The 18,425-nt window shown below is 37.5% G+C and overlaps 1 protein-coding gene across 1 annotated transcript in view; it reads right to left on the bottom strand.

The window, feature by feature from the left end:
• Positions 1 to 267: 267 nt before the first annotated feature.
• Positions 268 to 18,425, bottom strand: part of LOC110866873 (callose synthase 3) — a 36,895-nt gene continuing 18,737 nt past the window's right edge. The window contains exons 2-41 of the mRNA XM_022116019.2: positions 15,688 to 15,788; positions 15,410 to 15,534; positions 15,198 to 15,291; positions 15,001 to 15,111; positions 14,794 to 14,910; positions 14,552 to 14,644; positions 14,155 to 14,246; positions 13,920 to 14,046; positions 13,687 to 13,824; positions 13,517 to 13,593; positions 13,340 to 13,433; positions 13,133 to 13,255; positions 11,523 to 11,640; positions 11,093 to 11,427; positions 10,924 to 10,976; positions 10,780 to 10,840; positions 10,613 to 10,694; positions 10,464 to 10,513; positions 10,296 to 10,382; positions 10,085 to 10,222; positions 9,823 to 9,917; positions 9,086 to 9,170; positions 8,846 to 9,006; positions 8,644 to 8,767; positions 8,472 to 8,560; positions 8,289 to 8,391; positions 8,067 to 8,218; positions 6,499 to 6,608; positions 6,297 to 6,422; positions 6,164 to 6,232; positions 5,283 to 5,620; positions 4,279 to 4,398; positions 4,085 to 4,203; positions 3,927 to 4,010; positions 3,351 to 3,463; positions 2,681 to 2,910; positions 1,118 to 1,915; positions 985 to 1,035; positions 715 to 900; positions 268 to 620 (exon numbers count right to left, since the gene is read on the bottom strand). Coding sequence (XP_021971711.2) covers positions 372 to 620; positions 715 to 900; positions 985 to 1,035; positions 1,118 to 1,915; positions 2,681 to 2,910; positions 3,351 to 3,463; positions 3,927 to 4,010; positions 4,085 to 4,203; positions 4,279 to 4,398; positions 5,283 to 5,620; positions 6,164 to 6,232; positions 6,297 to 6,422; positions 6,499 to 6,608; positions 8,067 to 8,218; positions 8,289 to 8,391; positions 8,472 to 8,560; positions 8,644 to 8,767; positions 8,846 to 9,006; positions 9,086 to 9,170; positions 9,823 to 9,917; positions 10,085 to 10,222; positions 10,296 to 10,382; positions 10,464 to 10,513; positions 10,613 to 10,694; positions 10,780 to 10,840; positions 10,924 to 10,976; positions 11,093 to 11,427; positions 11,523 to 11,640; positions 13,133 to 13,255; positions 13,340 to 13,433; positions 13,517 to 13,593; positions 13,687 to 13,824; positions 13,920 to 14,046; positions 14,155 to 14,246; positions 14,552 to 14,644; positions 14,794 to 14,910; positions 15,001 to 15,111; positions 15,198 to 15,291; positions 15,410 to 15,534; positions 15,688 to 15,788 — 5,618 coding nt within the window. The 3' untranslated portion in view covers positions 268 to 371. The remainder of the gene's footprint in view (positions 621 to 714; positions 901 to 984; positions 1,036 to 1,117; positions 1,916 to 2,680; positions 2,911 to 3,350; positions 3,464 to 3,926; positions 4,011 to 4,084; positions 4,204 to 4,278; positions 4,399 to 5,282; positions 5,621 to 6,163; positions 6,233 to 6,296; positions 6,423 to 6,498; positions 6,609 to 8,066; positions 8,219 to 8,288; positions 8,392 to 8,471; positions 8,561 to 8,643; positions 8,768 to 8,845; positions 9,007 to 9,085; positions 9,171 to 9,822; positions 9,918 to 10,084; positions 10,223 to 10,295; positions 10,383 to 10,463; positions 10,514 to 10,612; positions 10,695 to 10,779; positions 10,841 to 10,923; positions 10,977 to 11,092; positions 11,428 to 11,522; positions 11,641 to 13,132; positions 13,256 to 13,339; positions 13,434 to 13,516; positions 13,594 to 13,686; positions 13,825 to 13,919; positions 14,047 to 14,154; positions 14,247 to 14,551; positions 14,645 to 14,793; positions 14,911 to 15,000; positions 15,112 to 15,197; positions 15,292 to 15,409; positions 15,535 to 15,687; positions 15,789 to 18,425) is intronic.

The raw sequence follows: 18,425 nt of genomic DNA, 5'->3' as shown, positions 1-18,425 counted from the left end.
TGACCAACCATGGAGCTAGACGCAACTTTCTGTGGATTCTGGATGTTAGCGCGACTTTCCACATGCTTAACTCTCATCTCTTTATTGTATTTGTATTAATGTCAAGCACTATAAATACTAGCTATTGTATTTGTATGATACATCAATAAGAATGAGTTCTTCGATTCTTCTTTCTATCTTTCTCTCTATATGATCTTCTATAATTCTTGTTTACATACATCATATATCGGTTGCTATTAGGCCGTTTTTTTGCAACACAAGATTCCGTTTTTTTTTTTTGAGTTATTACCAAATCAAATTCTAACAAAAGAGTGTTTATGCCTTTATGGATAATTTATAGCAGGCCAAGAGTATAATGTACATCAAAATCACTACTCTTTGTTCCTAGCTGACCGATCTTTCCTATGCCCACCAAGAATACGCGATATTTGCAAACCTCTACTAAACGCTTGGTTAAAGAGCATACGTGTTTGGAATTCTGAAACAAACGGAAACCACGCAAGAAACGCAACTGGTGTGAACAGAAGTAGGCCCATCACTATCTCATAACCTCTTGCAAGTGTCTTCACCGATCCCCAGAATCCAGCTGACTTCACTACCGGTTTGCATGCCTGTGCAATCTGAAAAAACAAAATGAAGACACAAATAGTTAAAAGATAACAAAACAAACTTCTAGAAAACTTCAAAAAGGATAATTATGACACTTGTACTGACCAATAGTAAACCCCAACCAGTTGGCATGAAGGCAAGAATGCACACAAAGATGTCTTGCAAGGTCATATGGGGGAGTGCAATCAGGATCACGAGAATCGAGACAAACATGATGAAGATCGCCCCTTTGATTAACCGGAAAACAAGTTGAAACTTTGCACTGAATTTCATCCGTCCAAATGATATAGCCTGGAAGATTAAAAACAATAAACTTTACTTTCTTGTTTGTGATAAATCTTTAACAATATAATTTTTGTTACTAAAATTCCTCACCTTCACCACTAACAAAATGGCAAAGATGACAACCCATGATATACCATAAACCTGTAATCCAAAAAAAAATCACTTAGCGACAGTTTTTTGAGGTCGCAAAAGAGTCGAGAACACCGTTGGAGAAAACAAATACCAGGACACTCTTCTGATGCTTTGTCATAGTTAGATGATAAACAAGCCCATACTGATAAATGAAAAACCGTAACGATAACAATATCTCGACTATAACACCGCGCTTTCCGGTATAACGTAGATGTTCTTGTTTCTCTTCCCACCAAGATTCCCAACTCTTCTCAGGAGGAACCCCGATACCACCCTGGGTGCTAATCCACTTATTCCAATCAGACCAATCATCGACAATCTTTTGCCACTCAAAACCCGAAGGATTGAAAAGAAACGGAGCGAACAGCCATGTGCCAACCATAAACCATATTGAGATAGTGATCAAAAGGTAAGCGACCGGTCCTCTATATGACTCGCCGAAAATTTGATAAACGAGAAGCAAAATCATAAGCTCGATCCCCTTGACGAAATGACTGCGGGAGTAAAGACGGTAGTTTTCGGCGAACTTCGCGTGAAAGACGACAAACCCACGACCTGTTGCTCTGTACTTTGCACCTCCGTGAAGTAATGTTCTACCGTAGTAGTGAGTCTTTGTTCCAAGCGTGAATGTGAAGAACACCGGGGCGAGTTGTAATTGCATGAGAATGAATTCGCTTAATGCGGTTCGGAAACCTCGTTCGAGACCTATTTCCATCATCATAGGCAATGCCATTAAGAATCCGATTTGGACAAATGATTGTGAAGCGAGAGCCACTTGAAGTGGTTTATTGTGGCGAATGGCGGGTTCAGCACTTAGCCCTTGCTCAAGTCCACTAAGTACAAGATAAAGACGCCCGTAGAGGAACACGTATACGGTCAATACAGTTAACTGCAAAAGAAAATTTAACGATATTACCTAGAGGTGACCCTTTTGTGTAGGGCTGTAATCGAGCCAGGCCGGGTTGACCTCGAGCTCGAACTTAAACGAGCCAGCTCAGCTCGTTTATTTTATCAAGCTGAGAGGTCGAGCTCGGGCTGGGCTCGTAACATGTTTGAGATGGCTCGTTAATTTTTTATTTTTTTTACAAATATTGATAACATAAAAAACAAGAAAAAAATAAAAATTACAAAAATATATTTATGTATTATTTTTATTTTTCTGATATTTTAAAGATCGAAAGGCATATTAAGAGTATTATATGTATAATTTTTGTTTATTTCCCCATATTTTTATATGTTATTGATTAATTAAACTTAAAATATTAACACTTCAACCCCTTCCCACATTTTTTTTTATTTTAATACGTTTAAAATTAAATTAAATCTATATAAAATAAAAATAATTTGAGCCGGCTTGCGAGCTCATGAGCCGAGCCAGGCCTAGCTTGAGCTCGGCTCGTTTACAAATCGAGCCGAACCGACTCGTTTACAACGGAGCTTTTTTCGAGCGAGCCGCGTGCTAAGAGGTTTTTGAACACCCCTCCTTTTGAACTATACTATATATCTTATAAAGGAGATTGTTTGAACTTTAAAATATTTACATTTTGGCCAGCTCAACTCAAGTCTCCATACAAAAAGTTCCTGTTTTGACCGGTTACCCAATTTTCCACCTCTTATACTATATGAAGAGAACGAATACAGTGAGTAGTTTTACCAAAGTACTGAAGTAGAAACCGACTGTAGTGAAGTAACATGATAACATTCTGAAAAAATCAAACCGATGCCCAAGCCGGTATAGATCACGGCTAAGTGTTTGTTCCCCATTTCCATTGGCGATTTTTGCCTCAAACAGAGAAATTTGATTTAGACCGACATCCCGACCTTTACCAACTTGTATATATTCATGATGCGTGACATTGCCTTCACGGAGTGTAGAATTAAAACCTATACACATAGAAAGAAATGGTTAACCGAGTCAAAAAGGGTCCTACTATTTACACCAAACTTTGTGCTACTTACACCACGTGATGTGACATTAATTAACTCAAATTTGTAATTTTCTTTTATAACTTCCGATATATAGTGTTTTATAACAAAACGAATATGGTTTTGTGATGTGCTTATTTTTATCTACGTTTGATATAAATTTTATAAAAAAACGGAGCCGTATCAAATATAACGTTTTATATGTCGTTATAAAATTTTATATTCCATTTTTTATAAAATTTATATCGAAACGTAGATAAAAATAAGCACATCATATATCGAAAGTTATAAAAGAAAAACACAAATTAGAATTAATTTAAATAGCAAAAAGTTGGGTGTAAATAGAATCACCCGTCAAAAACAGTAAAGCATAATTAGAAAACGGAGTTAAAAAATACCAGCAAATATGTCCTCACTGAGATTTATGGTCTTGGAGGCTTTGCTCACACCCCCTCGTGTAAGATGAAAAAGCCTATCAAAGACATCTGGATGACCATAGTGAAAACGAACCCTACAAGATTCAACAAGTGTAATCAGATATTCTGTAAATATGCTATTTTGTCAATATCAAATAACTTTACCCTTCAACTTTAATAATAATAATAATAAGCAACTTTAGCACCTCAACTTTAATAACGACATGTATAGCCCCTCAACTTTAAATAAATACATGTTTAGCCCTTCAACTACATCAAACAGCTTTAGCCCCTCAACTTTAATAATAAACAACTTTAACCCCTCAAATTTAATAATAAACAAGTTTAGCCCCTTAACTTTAATAATGACATGTTTAGACCCTCAACTTTAATGATGACATGTTTAGCCCCTTAACTAAAACATCAAACAACTTTAACTCTTGCGATTTGCTTATTTTTATCTACGTTTCGAACCCGCACCCACTAGTCGACTATTAACAGACAAGTATATATGCAACTCAAGTATGTAGGGGACCAAAAGAATGATCTTAATCTTACTTCAAAGGGTTGGCGAGTAATCTCTGACCAATTGTTACAAAGCTTGTTTCTTGATTGGACATAAACCATGCAAGAGAAGAAACACTGCAGCAAGAAAGTGAATTGATGAGCTTATTGAACAGAAAAAGAAACACAATATTTTACGATTTCTGCTATACCTTCCAGTGAAAATATGCTCCCGAAATCCCAATATCGTAGGATACCTCACATCATCATGCTTTTTAAGAAATTCTTGAAGCAGGTTCCTCATCTTTAAGGCTTCTTCCATGTAATTGTCCTACAAATGGATGTTTGATTAAAGTTAAGGAATTCTCGTTCATTGATAAAAATAAAAGACCATTTGACAACAAACCTGGTTCATGTCTATAGTCTGCAAGCCTTCTCCACGTGTGAAGATGATAGCGTGATTCTGATTCTCAGGCTTTCCTTCTCCCAGAATTGCAGGTCCGGGTAATTTTATCTTGTAAATAACCTACCCATAGAAATCACGTCTATAGTTACCAACCCGGTTAATGTCGCATTAGTGCTTACTGCTTTTTCATAAATTTTGAGGAGTAAAATGCCATTTTCGTTCCTGAGGTTTGGCCAGTTTTGCGACTTTCGTCCAAAGGTTTGTTTTTCTGCATCTGGATCCAAAAGGTTTAAAATCTTGCCATTTTCATCCGGCCCGTTAACTATATCCATTTTTCTCCGCTGAGTCAGGGGTATCTTTGTTCTTTTACCTACTTGTTTTTGTTTAGTAAGGGTATTTTGAGTACTTGATCATTATGCTAAATGTTTGTACATAAAGTGAAAAACACAGAATTGCCCTTTAAGTTAATAAAAAAGACGGAAATACCCTTGACTTAACAGAGAAAAATGGATGGAGATAACGATCTGGATGAAAATGGCAAGATTTCAAACCTTTTGGACGAAAGTCGCAAAACTGGCTAAACCTCAAGGGACAAAAATGGCATTTTACTCGATTTTGAGACTTAAGATATATTCATAACTATATCATTTCCGCCCAGGTTAACGTCGCATTAACACTGTGTTCCAGAGTTTACTAACGGAAGGAAATGAAAGGAAACAAAAAGAAAGTAAAAATATTTTGTGTTCCAGAGTTTCATTTAAGGAAGGAAAAGAAAGGAAAATAAAACATGTCGTGTTCCCGAGTTTCATTTAAGGAAGGAAAAGAAAGGAAATGACAGGAAAACTAGGCTAAATTCTTTAATTTTTCTTTCCTTCCGATTTGGGAGGAAACGGTGGGAAATACATCTTTTTTTCTTTTCCTTTCTCGTCCTTTCCTTTCTCACTTTTGCTTTCTTTTCTTATCCCTCATTAAGTTAACTCGGGAACATAGCGTAAGGTTTTTACCTGATCCAAGTTCTGTCCCGTCTCAGAAGCATTGGAATTTGGCATAGCTTTGACAAGAGCAGAGTAATAAACTTTCTGGTTAATCTTTTTAGTTGCATCTTTGCTAGGCTCCTCAACCTCATCAACATAAGCAACACGAAGAGATGGGTAGTCAGTCATTAGCCTCACAACATTTTGTGCACGAGGATCACCAGATCGCTTATGAATACCATATTGTTGGCATGAAACCACATGTGTAAATTTCATATCAGCTACTGCTTGACACTGGGCCCACAATGACCTTTCGCCCTTCATCTGATCCTCATTCAATTCAATCGCCTTATACCCTTCCATCAGATCTGCTCAAACCCATAACAAAACACCAAATCAACTACTGTTTATGTTAACGTGAAGAGTAAAATGTCATGTTCGTCCCTGAAGTTTGGCCAGTTTTGCGACTTTCGTCCAAAGGTTTGTTTTTCTGCATCTGGATCCAAAAGGTTTGAAATCTTGCCATTTTTATCTGACCCGTTAACTCCCATCCATTTTTAACGTTAACTCGGGGATTCTTTCGACTTTTTACTTATTTGTTTAGTTTATATACATTTATATAGTATTTTCGAATCAACAGAGGTGGATCTTTATTTCTCGTAGTGTTTATTAGTTTAATAAATAAATAGTCTAAAAGGATGGAAATACCCCTGACTTGACTTAACGGAGAAATATGGATGGAGTTAACTAGTCGGATGAAAATGACAAGATTTCAAAACACAAACCTTTTGGACCCAGATGTAGAAAACAAACCTTTGGATAAAAGTCGCAAAACTGGCCAAACCTCAGGGACGAAAATGGCATTTTACTCTACTTGAAACTTCATTTATAATCACAAGACGGCTATGTACCTTCATCTTTAGCCATATCAAGGAATGCCTGAAGTTCCAATGCTTTACGATAATACATCATTCCCCTAACTGTCACAAATTAAAGAGGATTAGTCAAAGGTCCTTGGACTGAGTCAAATGAGGTCAAATTTACCAGTTTTGGTCAACGTTTGTCCTCTATAAGAAGCCCAAAGACGCAGCTGATCTTCTAATTGATCGCTTTCCTTTAGGTCGTCTTCACTGGAGCAATTGACTCTCTCAAGAAAGTTGTTCCACTCATCTATATGGATCATCCATCACTAGTCGGTAATCGATACATTCGCTAGTGCAACGTAAGCACATGAGAATATACATACCTGGGAAAATCTTCTGCAAATAGAAGAGGATTGATACCCCATCCTCATTTGGAACTTCCAAATCATGCAATGAAAAGAGAACCTCCTCTGTGTAAATCGGGGTGAGTACACTGCCATGAAAAAGATATTATGCACAAAACAAGGTATAATGGTCCAGCATATGACAGGTAAGCAAAACTATTAAATTTCGAAAAAAAAAACGACTTGTAAGAAAAGCAAATCAAAGAAATGAGTTCACAAGTCATCGAACTTGTGAGCAACAAGTCTGTATCAACTTCCATGACTATGAAAATAGAGACAGTGGCAGTGTTGTAAGAATCGGTAGGCGCTAGTCGGTCGGTGAGGTACTGACTAGCGATTAATCGGATTGGGATTTTTACATGTAGTTTTTGTTATGTGCCAACCCCTTTGAGTCCACACCCCACGTTGCCATACCATGCGGAAACCATTCCTCCAATGTATTTATTTGCTACCCACGTTTATTTACCTATGCATATTATTTTACATTTGTTCTAGTTAATTGTTACCTCTATTATGTTAGTGGAGTTAGTTAGTAGATTAGTGGTCTTAGTGGGTCAGTAGTTACATTTGATTGTAAGGCTATATAAGCCATGTTTAGTTTAATTAAAGGATATGAATGAAAAATATTAGAGAGTTATCTCAAGTCTTGCTTCTTGCTAATTTCTTTTGAGTTTGATCCACTCAACGGATTATCTATCAACCAATTGGTACATATCAGTTTTTAGTTTTATATATACACACACATTTTTATATGTAATTTTTTTAAGTAGACATGTTTTAGCCCCATGTTGACCCATTTTTTTTAGTAATTGGAGGGAATTTATAAGGTTTGGTCAAAATCTGGCTGGAATCTGGCCATGACTTGGCAAGAATATGACCACCATTGACCGCCTAGCGATTAATCGGGATTTACTCGGTGAACCTCCGATTAGTGATTAATCGGCAACTAATCGGAGCCTAGGCAGGATTTTTACAACCATGAACAGCTGTTCTTATAAAGTATATTATAATTGTCAAGTTAGCCCCCATACAGAAAGGTCTAGAAGACAAGTTAAACAAAGCCAAAAAATCTAAGCAGTTATGCGGTATAAATACGGATATCGGTCAAGGACCGAGATGAGATATTGGTTATCGCGGTGGTATATCCGTAATTTTAATATCATGAACAATTTATATATATAGCAATTTAACAAATATACTCTCCTACCATTAACAAATCAACCTTTTGCAACTTGCAAAACACTAACAATTGTAGCAAGTAGGAACTGATTAAGACTTAAAACACTACTTTTATCACTAACAATAAACACTTAAGACTTAAAAACACTAATAGCAGTAAGAAGAAAGACGAATGGTAGAACTAAGAAGAAAGATACTGATATCGGGAAAACCGGTGATATATGTCAATATCGGTCCAATTTCGGTACCGATATTATGACACTGATATTTTACATGGGGACCGATACAGATATATCGGTGATATATCACGGATATCAACAAAATAGATTGTCCCAATATAAGTGCTCTAAGAGATAAAAAAAACTTACGAGAAGGAAAGCATATTGCGAACTTTGGGGGCTGAGGGCATGTCCATAAATAATGAATTGGAGAAGAAGGATAAACGTCTTCTAGCTTCCAAGTTTGAGGGCACGTCCATAGCAGATTCCTTCACTGTAAGCAACAGGTACAACCTATTGATCTGGAAAAAGACACCATGTAAGAAGAATACTAAATTTGAAATTATATTTAAAAACTTTTATTAAAATTACTTTCTCCTTCCAAGCTTCTGATTCTGGAGTCGGGAACATGATTGCTCCTGCAGGTTGAAATAGCTGAATCTGTTCATCAACCTCGTCTTCTTGCCCTTCCAAACTATTTAAAAAAGAAACAATACACAAATGTAAGAATTAATATTAAGTGATAAAGACAGATGCAGGAAAAGGTTTCACTACCGTTCTTCCATTATGTCTCTTGTCACAACTTCATGCATATCCTGGAAAAGAATTACAACTTGATCCCGGTCCTCCTGCTTATTTGTTAGCTGCGAATAGAAAAGTCGATAAACCACATTGTGTCAGCGTATTCTTACAAACAAGATTTTCAAAGAGCTACTGAAGTACATACCAAGTATTTAAGAAGCTTGACAACATGATCGTAGAGAATAGGCAGGGCACTCATTTTGAAATCTCTAACTAGATCGCCATTATCAATATGTTTGTCAACTTCCTCAAATATATCATCAATTACCCTGAAAAGATTAACCGAGTTATACATATCTTTCCCATGATAACAACTTGTTAAACAAAATATACTAAAGCGGACTTACTTCCTCTCACGACTGCCACGAACCAAAAACTTAATAATATTGTGAAACGAAGCGTAGCATTCACGAACAGCACAAGACATATAACTGTCATTCTCGATCCTCTTTTTCAGCTCACGATCTTTTCCATTGCTGTCTTTCGCCATATCCAATGCAATAGGGATCTATCCATTAATCGGAAAACAATAAGCATTTTCATAAGCTTCTAGAAGGATGTATCAATTCCTATATTTACAGACATACCATGCTAGCAAGCAGAAACGGAGGCCACTGAATTAGGTCCAAGTCTCGGTCAGCCCAATACGGAACAAGCAAGAGGTTCATTTCCCTGTAGCCACAATGAACTTTACATTAGATAAAACTAGTAAATTTCTCCCGTGTGTTGCGGCAGCGTCGAAACATTAACCGTCTAATGAAAAAGTAGTATATTTGACCTGACTCGTTTCAGAACATGATTTACGTCAAAATGTGCACCAACTAAAAATGTACACGAAAATAAGCACAAAAACGTTTTATATTTGACCCGACTTGTTTCCTAAAAAAATTACATCGAAACGTAAGGAAATAGTGTTTTTTTTAAGTTAAAGGATGGTACCGTGTTGCGGCGGCGTTGAAACGTAAAGTAACTCGAATTTATACCGTCTAATGAAAACGTATTATATTTGACCTGACTCGTTTCCAAACAGCATTTACGTCAAAACGTAGACAATTGAAAACGTACATAAAAATATGCACGAAAACGTATTATATTTGACCCGACAAAATTTACGTCGGAAGGTAAACCAACTTGAATTCATACAGACACGTACATACATAAAAATACGCGCTTAAAACTCGAAGTGGTCAAAATGACGCTTCATAAAGTTTTTAGAAAGTTAAGGGGTGTAAGCGTAAAAACTGAAAATTAAGGTGTTAAAGTAAAAAAAAAAGACAAAGATAAAAGAGAGTATTTATAAATATTTATAAAATATCATAATTACCGATTATTAATAAGATCTTCCTCTCGGAAACTTGTGATAATTTTGTTCCATAACTGAGCAAATCTTGCAGCCTCTTTCCCTTTGGAATAGGAAATCTGCAGCAATAATGAGAAGCATTGCCTCAATATATGGCAAAAAATCAAAATTCATCCATTAAAATAGCAATGTTACATTTGGTGTGCACGGTACTAAACTATAAGTTCCAGTAAATATGTTTATAGAAGATATCGTCTAAATTCATCTTAGGAAATTATAAACTTACTGCATCATAGTTACGAGACAAGGTAGCCTTAAGTCCTTTCTTTTTCACTGGATCACTTTTCTCGGGAGGAATCAAGCAACCATTAAATGCTCCAGGTAACGACTCAAAACGGGACCGTAACATCCCAAGGGTTCGAATCTGCATAAAACATAATATTTAGATCATAATGTATATCAGTGAGACGTATTCTTTTCCATATAAAAGCACAAACCTCTCCAAGACGACGGAACGCCCCATAAACACCCCCAAATATTGTAGAGAAAATAGCATACCAAATTTGGGTATCCATAAAATACACCTGTACGCAATTGGGGTGTTAATAGCTATGCAAAAAAGAATTAATGAAATATACATGTAAAGATAAGATGTGTAATCCTACAAGAATAATTGGAGCCCAGAGTGCAACCACCACACCAATATTGTTCCTTGCTGCAAAACCGCACAATCCAATTTCAGAAAACAAATATAAGGGTAACTCATATCTGAGTCTTGAACTTTTCATAATTCATTTAATATTCTCATTATTACCCTGAGGGAAGAACTCATGCCATGCGTAAGTTCTGATATGAACACGCATGATAGCTTTTGTAGGACCCACAAGTGGCTTTATCTGCAATAATAGTTTACAACTGTCATCACAAAAATATAAAATTTGTCCAGTTAGACCAGATCTTAAGAATATGGGAGTACAGAACCTCCAAATAGTAACTGAAAGCCAGCTTAGTGATAATGAGCAGAATCCAAAAGGTTGTGTACCTGAAATATTAAAATCGATAATGTTAACGTATCTGGCCACATGACTCTGATAATTAAATAAAAAATCATTTTTTTAATCTTACTTGAAAAGTGAAAATGTGCTTTCGTGCATTCCCCTCCCAACATAAAGTCGAGGCTGTCATATTTCATTATATATATATATATATGTTAAGGTTAGCAATTTCTTAACCAATAATCGAGTTGTAGACCTCAAAGCAGATGAAAGTTGAAAGGCGTATACAAAAATCATACCTGAGACCACCACATCATGAGCATCATAATTCTGTAGTCTGAACTCTCAAGGTAACGACGTATGAAGGGGAACAGAAACAACACCGCAGCCAGCATGTTTGGTGACAAGTATATAACAACAGCCAAAATGAACAATGATGGGGAACCTTGGCTGTTCCCAAACCAACCTTTAATTGTTTGAGCAAGTCCAGCTGGATCTTTTGACGTGTACGCGTAAGTAACTGGTAAGACTATCACCCAGGCTGCAGCTGATACAACCTTTAAAAGGTATCGCAGTTTGACATAAAAGGGCATGCATTCTCTTGCCTTCCAATTTAGTACCACATCTAAAACAGCTGCAAAACAAATAGTATTTTTTTGTTTGTTTTATATGCACTTATCGACTCAAAAAGCAGAAAAATTACATTACGGAGCTCAACAGTCAACATACCTTGACCAAGCTTCAATATTGAAGCGGTTATAAATACACTAAGTACTTTCTGAAAAACGTCAGAGTTAAATATTGAGGTTGGGTTACCATCACCATTCCAAGCTATAATAATCATAGCCTGAAAAAGAAACAAATTGTTAACAATTGTGTCTCATCGGGTGATCAGAACCGACATGCTAATTATAAATATAAATCATCATCATCATCATCATCATCATCATACTCTGTAAATCCCACCAATAGCAAAGCTAATGTAGGGTCTGAGGAGGGTAGATGTAGACAGCCTTACCTCTACCCTATAGGAATAGAGAGGTTGCTTCCACCCCCGGCTCGATTGTAGTTTTGTATCAAGCCTTGGACCTAAGACACATAACACTCAAACAATCGGAACAGAGACTGACTGGTGCATGTACCCCCGTGTCTTTCAGCTATCAGCGTCACCACATGATGCATGATTAACCATCCGCCGCTTTTAACGTTATTTTCACGAAATTAGTAAAATAACTTTAAAGTTAGTACCATTTCACTTTTGCCCCCCAAGCGCCCACAAATATATACAATATATGTGCACACCTATATACATTAATTATAAATATAAATATATACTGAAATATAACTTGTGTGCTACAGTAACTTTTGTGTTTTTTTATTTTTCAAGTTTCAAATTCACCCCTTGCACTATAAATCATATACGTCTTTAACCCAATAGTTTTATTTTCTCCTATAACTTTGGCTCGTTCGTTAGTTTTTTTTACAAAAAACTAAATACGTGATATATATATTTTTTTAATGGATCGACCCGATAAACTCCAAAAAACATCAGTACTAGTATTGGTATTATTAGAACCGTTAATGTGGTGTATTATGGTTTTCAAACAATGTAAAACACATGTCGACATCCATTTGGCCTTATAAACTAAATCGTTCTAATTGTTTGACTTTCTAAACAACATGCTTTATTTTCAAATCACCTTTGTTTTATATTATCATTTGCTCGGTTTCACCGCAACGCGCGATATAAAAAACTAGTTTAAAATTTATTAACAACCAGGTCGTCCCCGCCGCGGAGCGTTGGTCTAACCCACTGGTTATAATAAATTGTAGATATGATTATGTGAACCTTGGTTTTAAAAAGCGCGCCCTAGGCGCGCCTAGGCGCAAGGCCCAACAAGGCGCAGGGTCTGGGGCTTTTTTGCTTCTCGCCTTGTGTTTTTACAGGAAGCGACCAAAAAGCGCAAATTTTAATGTTTTTTGTGGGCTTTTTGACCTGAGGCACACGCCTCATGTACCTTAGGCATTTTACTGCATAAAAATGTTGTACCTTGGGTTTTTTGACTTGTACATGTAATTAAAATGGTATAAACGCCTTACTTATAGCTATATTTTGGTTAAAGAAAAGCTAAAAACCTATGGGATATGTATGGGATATATAAAAAAATTATATAAACATCTTGCGCCTCGGGTATGAAAAGCCCACCGCTTTTGCGCTTTGCGCTTCGCGCTTCAATTTTAGACCTCGTCGCTTTTGTGCGCCTCTCGCTTTTTAAAACCAAGATGTGAACATTATTAGTAGTAGTAGCGCATCAGCTATCAAATACAATAAATGTTACCTGTAAGCACAATATAAAAAAACTCCACATTCTGTCGAAGCTTCTAAAAACATGCCAATACGATCTTATCTCAACAAAATTGACTTTGGCGACCCGTCGATGTTTATTACTTGGTTTGCCATCCTGAAGCATGAGATAAATGAACAAGTTCTAAACTATGAAGAAAAAAAAGTAGATAGCGCATTAATGCTATTGCTTACTGCTTACCCCATTTTTTTCAGACTCGCGTGACTTCTCAGGATGAGAGAAAAAATCAGCATCAGCACGCATTGGCCAACCTAACCGGAAACAATCTACAGACCTGTGATGCTCAAGTTAATCTTAGTAGCAGTATTAGATAAAACCGATACCTTAAAAAGTCACGGACCCGCTATAAAATCATACCAAAAATACTCATTTAGATCATCATAGTTTCTCCATTGAGAATGTTTTGATCTCCCTACTTTGCTCCAGGCAGCTTCCTATGAAACAGTAGTCATATATAAATAAATAATGAATTACATCACAAGCAAACAAAACTTCCAAATCAAGGTGAGCAAACAGAAGCTGGATACCCTTTTAATGACTTCATAGATAGGAGTAACCACTTTTGTCAAGAATGCTTCCTCGTCTCCTCCATAAGCTGGTTTTACATTCTCGCCAGTCATTAGACTGACATTGCCAGCTAGCATACCGTACAGCTCAAAAGCCATCTAAAAATACAACAATTAATGTCATAACAGAAGTAATCATCTTACGAGGTAGAGTTGAAATAAATCATATACATATTATAATACGCAAAGCATACATGATGATAGATGTAGCAGAGGCACTCGGGCATAAATCTCAAGTTAGCAGCCTCCCCCCAAATGAGAAGATAAAGACCCATATACAGTAATTTACGCTGTTGAACTTCTTGTTGTATGGTTGGCAACCTATTGTTAGCACAAGAGAAAACTAAATGAGTACAACAAAATGACTTCATTTTCACCTAAATAACACCAGGTTATTAAGGCTGAAAAAAGGTGCATGTGAAGCCTCACCAAAGACTGCTTTTTCGGTCCAAGTACTTGCACCATTTCTTGTAGTTCTTGAAAAGTTTCTTCATCACTTCATTCAATGCGCGCTCCTCCAGCTAGTGAAACAAACAAATAATACACAAAAGAAAGTAGCATCAGATAGAATGAAGTATAAAAACAAAGCAACTCAATGTACATTGATGTGCTCTTTTGAGCATTGCCTACACAGTTCTAAGAGCACAATATCATAATGCAACTGCCTATATCATGTTGTGACAGTATATGCTTTTGAGTCAACCATCATGTAATTCTATTTCTAAACATGTATGGCTAATTCAAGTTAAGGATTATATATAATCATTTAGCGGATCCTCATTTTATAACGCCGAGTAACTGCACAGTAATTTAATGTGTGACTGACCTTGGGCTGCTGGTCAGGTTTAGGAATTTGACGAATATGAACATTTGCAAGCAACAAAATCAGATGCTCCCGCTGGTTTGCCACATTATCTTTCTGCGAATGGGAAGAGTCAAGTAACAGTCACAATAGAGGGATTTATTATTCACGTCTTTTAGTGTAGACTTCGTGGAACATAATATGTTTGTTACACTACGATCAAACTTACGTTACCAACATTATAACATCATAGAAATGTATGGTACCTGAAACCCAAACATAGCTTGAAGCCAATCTAGAATGTCTTCTTCATTTTTCTTCTTATATTCCCTGGGCCATGGAAGACCCCTCGTGTTACGAAGAGCAACAACAGCAGCTTGAATCTGCAAACCAAGTAAGCATTTTCACGACACTATTGAAAACAGGTACAGAAAAGAGTAGATACTGATAGAGGTTCATATATAACTATATACCTCCGGGTATCTCATGATGGCCTGATTGGCACTATCAGGATCAAGAGGTAGTATATTATACGGGAGATAGATCTCTGTCTTTTGTGCAACTTTATCATGCGTTTCCAGAATCTGTGACAGTTATTTTATATAAAACCAAAACAACTATTTAGAAATATTCTTAACGAAACAAGCAGAAAATTTTCCTTTGTACCCACCTCCCGGTCAACTTCCACTGCTTGTGTTTGATTAACAGCCTTTAAAACCTCAAAGAGAACATTAGCAGTTTGGTATGCTTTGGTAAGCTGTGCACTGAACATATATAGGAGTCAAGTATGGGTAAACGAGAAAAAAAAAACAAGTTGCAAAAGGCAGCAATGGTGCTGCGTAGTGCTTTGCTTTCAACCACTTTGCATCGTTAAAAACTCACCGGTCTGCCTTGTCAGCAGCACTTTGCAAAGCTTGGATGTACTTTGAGTAGTAGTGTCGATAAAAGCTTTGCATTTCACGCGCATCGCTTTTCTTCATCCTCCCAATCAAGGTCGGATCATTTTCCTGATTAACAATAAAAATGATGATTCATTGATGGAAAGGCAAAACGAAAAAGGAAGGGAACAAAAGGAGTGCCATGAAATGGCCCACAGCCACATCATCACATGAGTGAAGTTATATCCCAACAACCCAAAAAACCATCTAGAGAGTACTCACTCTTTCAAGCCGCTGAAGAAGGGCAGTTTTGAATTGACGAACACCACGTCCACTAGAAGTGGGGTCAAGCCTATGGGCTTTCTCAAATGCGTAAAACCGACCTGCAACAAAACCATCATCGAAGAAATAGGTACTGGACATTATTTGAGTAGGTGTACAACCAATTATTTATTGGGCTGATATGCAATTTGGTGTTTCATTTCAAGTCATTCTGTCACACCCCCAAAATCCACCTGCGGATATCACCCGCTTTGAGGGCGTGACTGACCAGGATCCAGCCACCAATTATACTGAATAATTAAATTTATAACAAAAGTAATACTTACTAGCCATTAGATTAGCAAATATCAAGTTCAGAGTTTAAGGCTTTAAGTTCAAACAGTAATAAGTAGCGGAAGCATAAGTAAAGTAGTAGTTTAACAAGTTCATAGTTCAAAATAAGGTAACACCCAACGCAAGGGTGGACAGACACTACACGTTCCCAAGCAGCAGCTCCTGAGTCACTGGTTACCTGCAAAGCATGCAGTAAGGGGTCAACAATAATGCTGAGTGAGTTCACTAGTGGTCCAGTTTTAGTTTACCAAAAACTTAAGTTGTTTAGATAAAACATTTATAATCACGTTGTGGGGAGCTACCCCATCTGTAAGCTCACTAAACTGTGGATACCGAAACTGTTGACGGAATATAAATATTCGTGCCCCGAGTCAATGTCTATCGTCATTGACCATGTTTGCAAGGTCTACTAGTTCACGCCCGATCCCCCCGGTCACGGTGTGAGGTTGTCAAACCTAATGGCGCTATCAACTAATAACCCGTTCGCCCCCGGCGATTAATCGGTAATGTAAGCAGGGACTTAAGGTGATAGAGTTTCGTTTAGCATGGCTAGTTGTGATCTATAAATAATATCCAAACGTATCTCCCCCGGAGATAGTAATTACCCATTCTGTTTCCCCCGGAGTAATGGGTCCAAAATGTTTTTCCCAAAGTTGGTAGTTTGTTCGTGTCCCTCCGCGGGACGCATGCTTTTAGTGTGTGAACTCACCTTGGGTTGCTCGGCAGATTGGGTTACTTGTCAAACACGTTGGTCACCACGTCCTAACATGGTTACCGGTATAGGTCAGGTTTGGTGTATAAGCAGTCACGTAAAATCTACACATAACTATCACGTTGCATGCATAAAAATATAGACAGTGGGTTATTGGGCCGGCCCTAGTATTTAAACAGTCAAACAGTAACACGCAGATCAGTCAATAGGTAGCCCATATACACATAATGGCCCAATAACCAAAGTGAACAGCCCAGTCGCAACCAGATGGTCTCGAGTCGCAACCAGGAGGTCTCGGCTTGTCACGTTGTGGTTGCGAGTCGCAACCGTGTGGTCTCGAGTTGTCACGTTGTGGTTGCGAGTCGCAACCGTCGTAGTCTCGAGTTGTCACGTTGTGGTTGCGAGTTGCAACCGTCATAGTCTCGAGTCGCAATCGTGTGTTTCGAGTTGTCATGCTATGGTTGCGAGTCGCAACTACGTGGTCTCGAGTTGCCATGCTTTGGTTGCGAGTCGCAACGGTGCGATTGCGAGTCGGAATGCTGTCCCTTTCATGTACACGTGATGATGCAGATGCATCAGTCCAATTTGTACCATGTATTCAGGCCCAAATCGGGAAACAGCCAATGAGGTTCAACTAACAACTTTTCCTAATCTGACTATTAGTAAAAATAGATCAAACTTAGCCATTTTTGAATCTTCAAGTCATATTCAACTAGTTCATCACAAGTTCATAAATTCTAGGGTTTTCATCTTTAACATAATCATGCATTTTGAACCAAAAACTCACATATTACAAGATTATCATGCAAGAACAAAGAAACATACACTTTTGTAGCCGAAATCTTATGTTCAATAACACCATTTTGCAAGAAACAATGAAGCATAGATTGGTTGGCCAAAGTCATTCTTAAACTACCATTTTCTAGCCATTTTAACATGTTACAAGCATTTTACACATAAAAGTTTACACATAGTCAAACTTCACAAATCATCCTAAAGATCATGCATAATACTACTAATCAAGCATTTTCTAGTCCATTCAACATACATAAGTCTTATGCACAAGACAATCACTAACCGGTTGTGAAGAAGGAGCCGAAAACAAAGAGAAAGGAACCGAGAAGATGGAGTGTCCGAGTGATGGTCTTGACCGAGTTTCTTGTCCGAGATCCTTGAGCTTGAACCGAAAGTAGAAGAAGAGAAATGGGTTGTTGTTTGGGGTTTCTAGTTGAGAGAAAGAGTAGAAGTGTTTGTGTGTGTAAAATGAGGGAAGGTGGGGAAAGGTGGGATTATATACCAAGTGTCAAGTTGGCTAAGGGGTTTCGGCCCAAACCGGTTACGGCCCAAAGGCCCACTCGAGACCGAGTGGCCCACTCGCAACCGAGTGGTTGCGAGTCATGGTCTCGGGTCGTGGTCTCGGCTCTCATAAATATATATAATACGTACATACAACACACATTATGCAAATAAAGATCACGTTTTCATTTAATAACCTTTATATACACAAAATATTACAAGGTGTTCGTTCGGAAAAACCTAGAGTGTCACATTATCCCCAAGTTTTAAGAACTTTCGTCTCGAAAGTTAAAGCAGCCACTGTCAAGCTAGAGTGTTTCAACGGGGTGTCACATCATCCCCCCGTTAGTTTGGAATTTCGTCCCGAAATTCAGTTGTAGCTTCAGTGCTGGGGGTT

The sequence above is a fragment of the Helianthus annuus genome, chromosome 7 (assembly GCF_002127325.2).
Source record: "Helianthus annuus cultivar XRQ/B chromosome 7, HanXRQr2.0-SUNRISE, whole genome shotgun sequence".
In the NCBI taxonomy this organism is placed as follows: Eukaryota; Viridiplantae; Streptophyta; class Magnoliopsida; order Asterales; family Asteraceae; genus Helianthus; species Helianthus annuus.
This window is presented reverse-complemented; position numbering and strand designations above follow the sequence as displayed.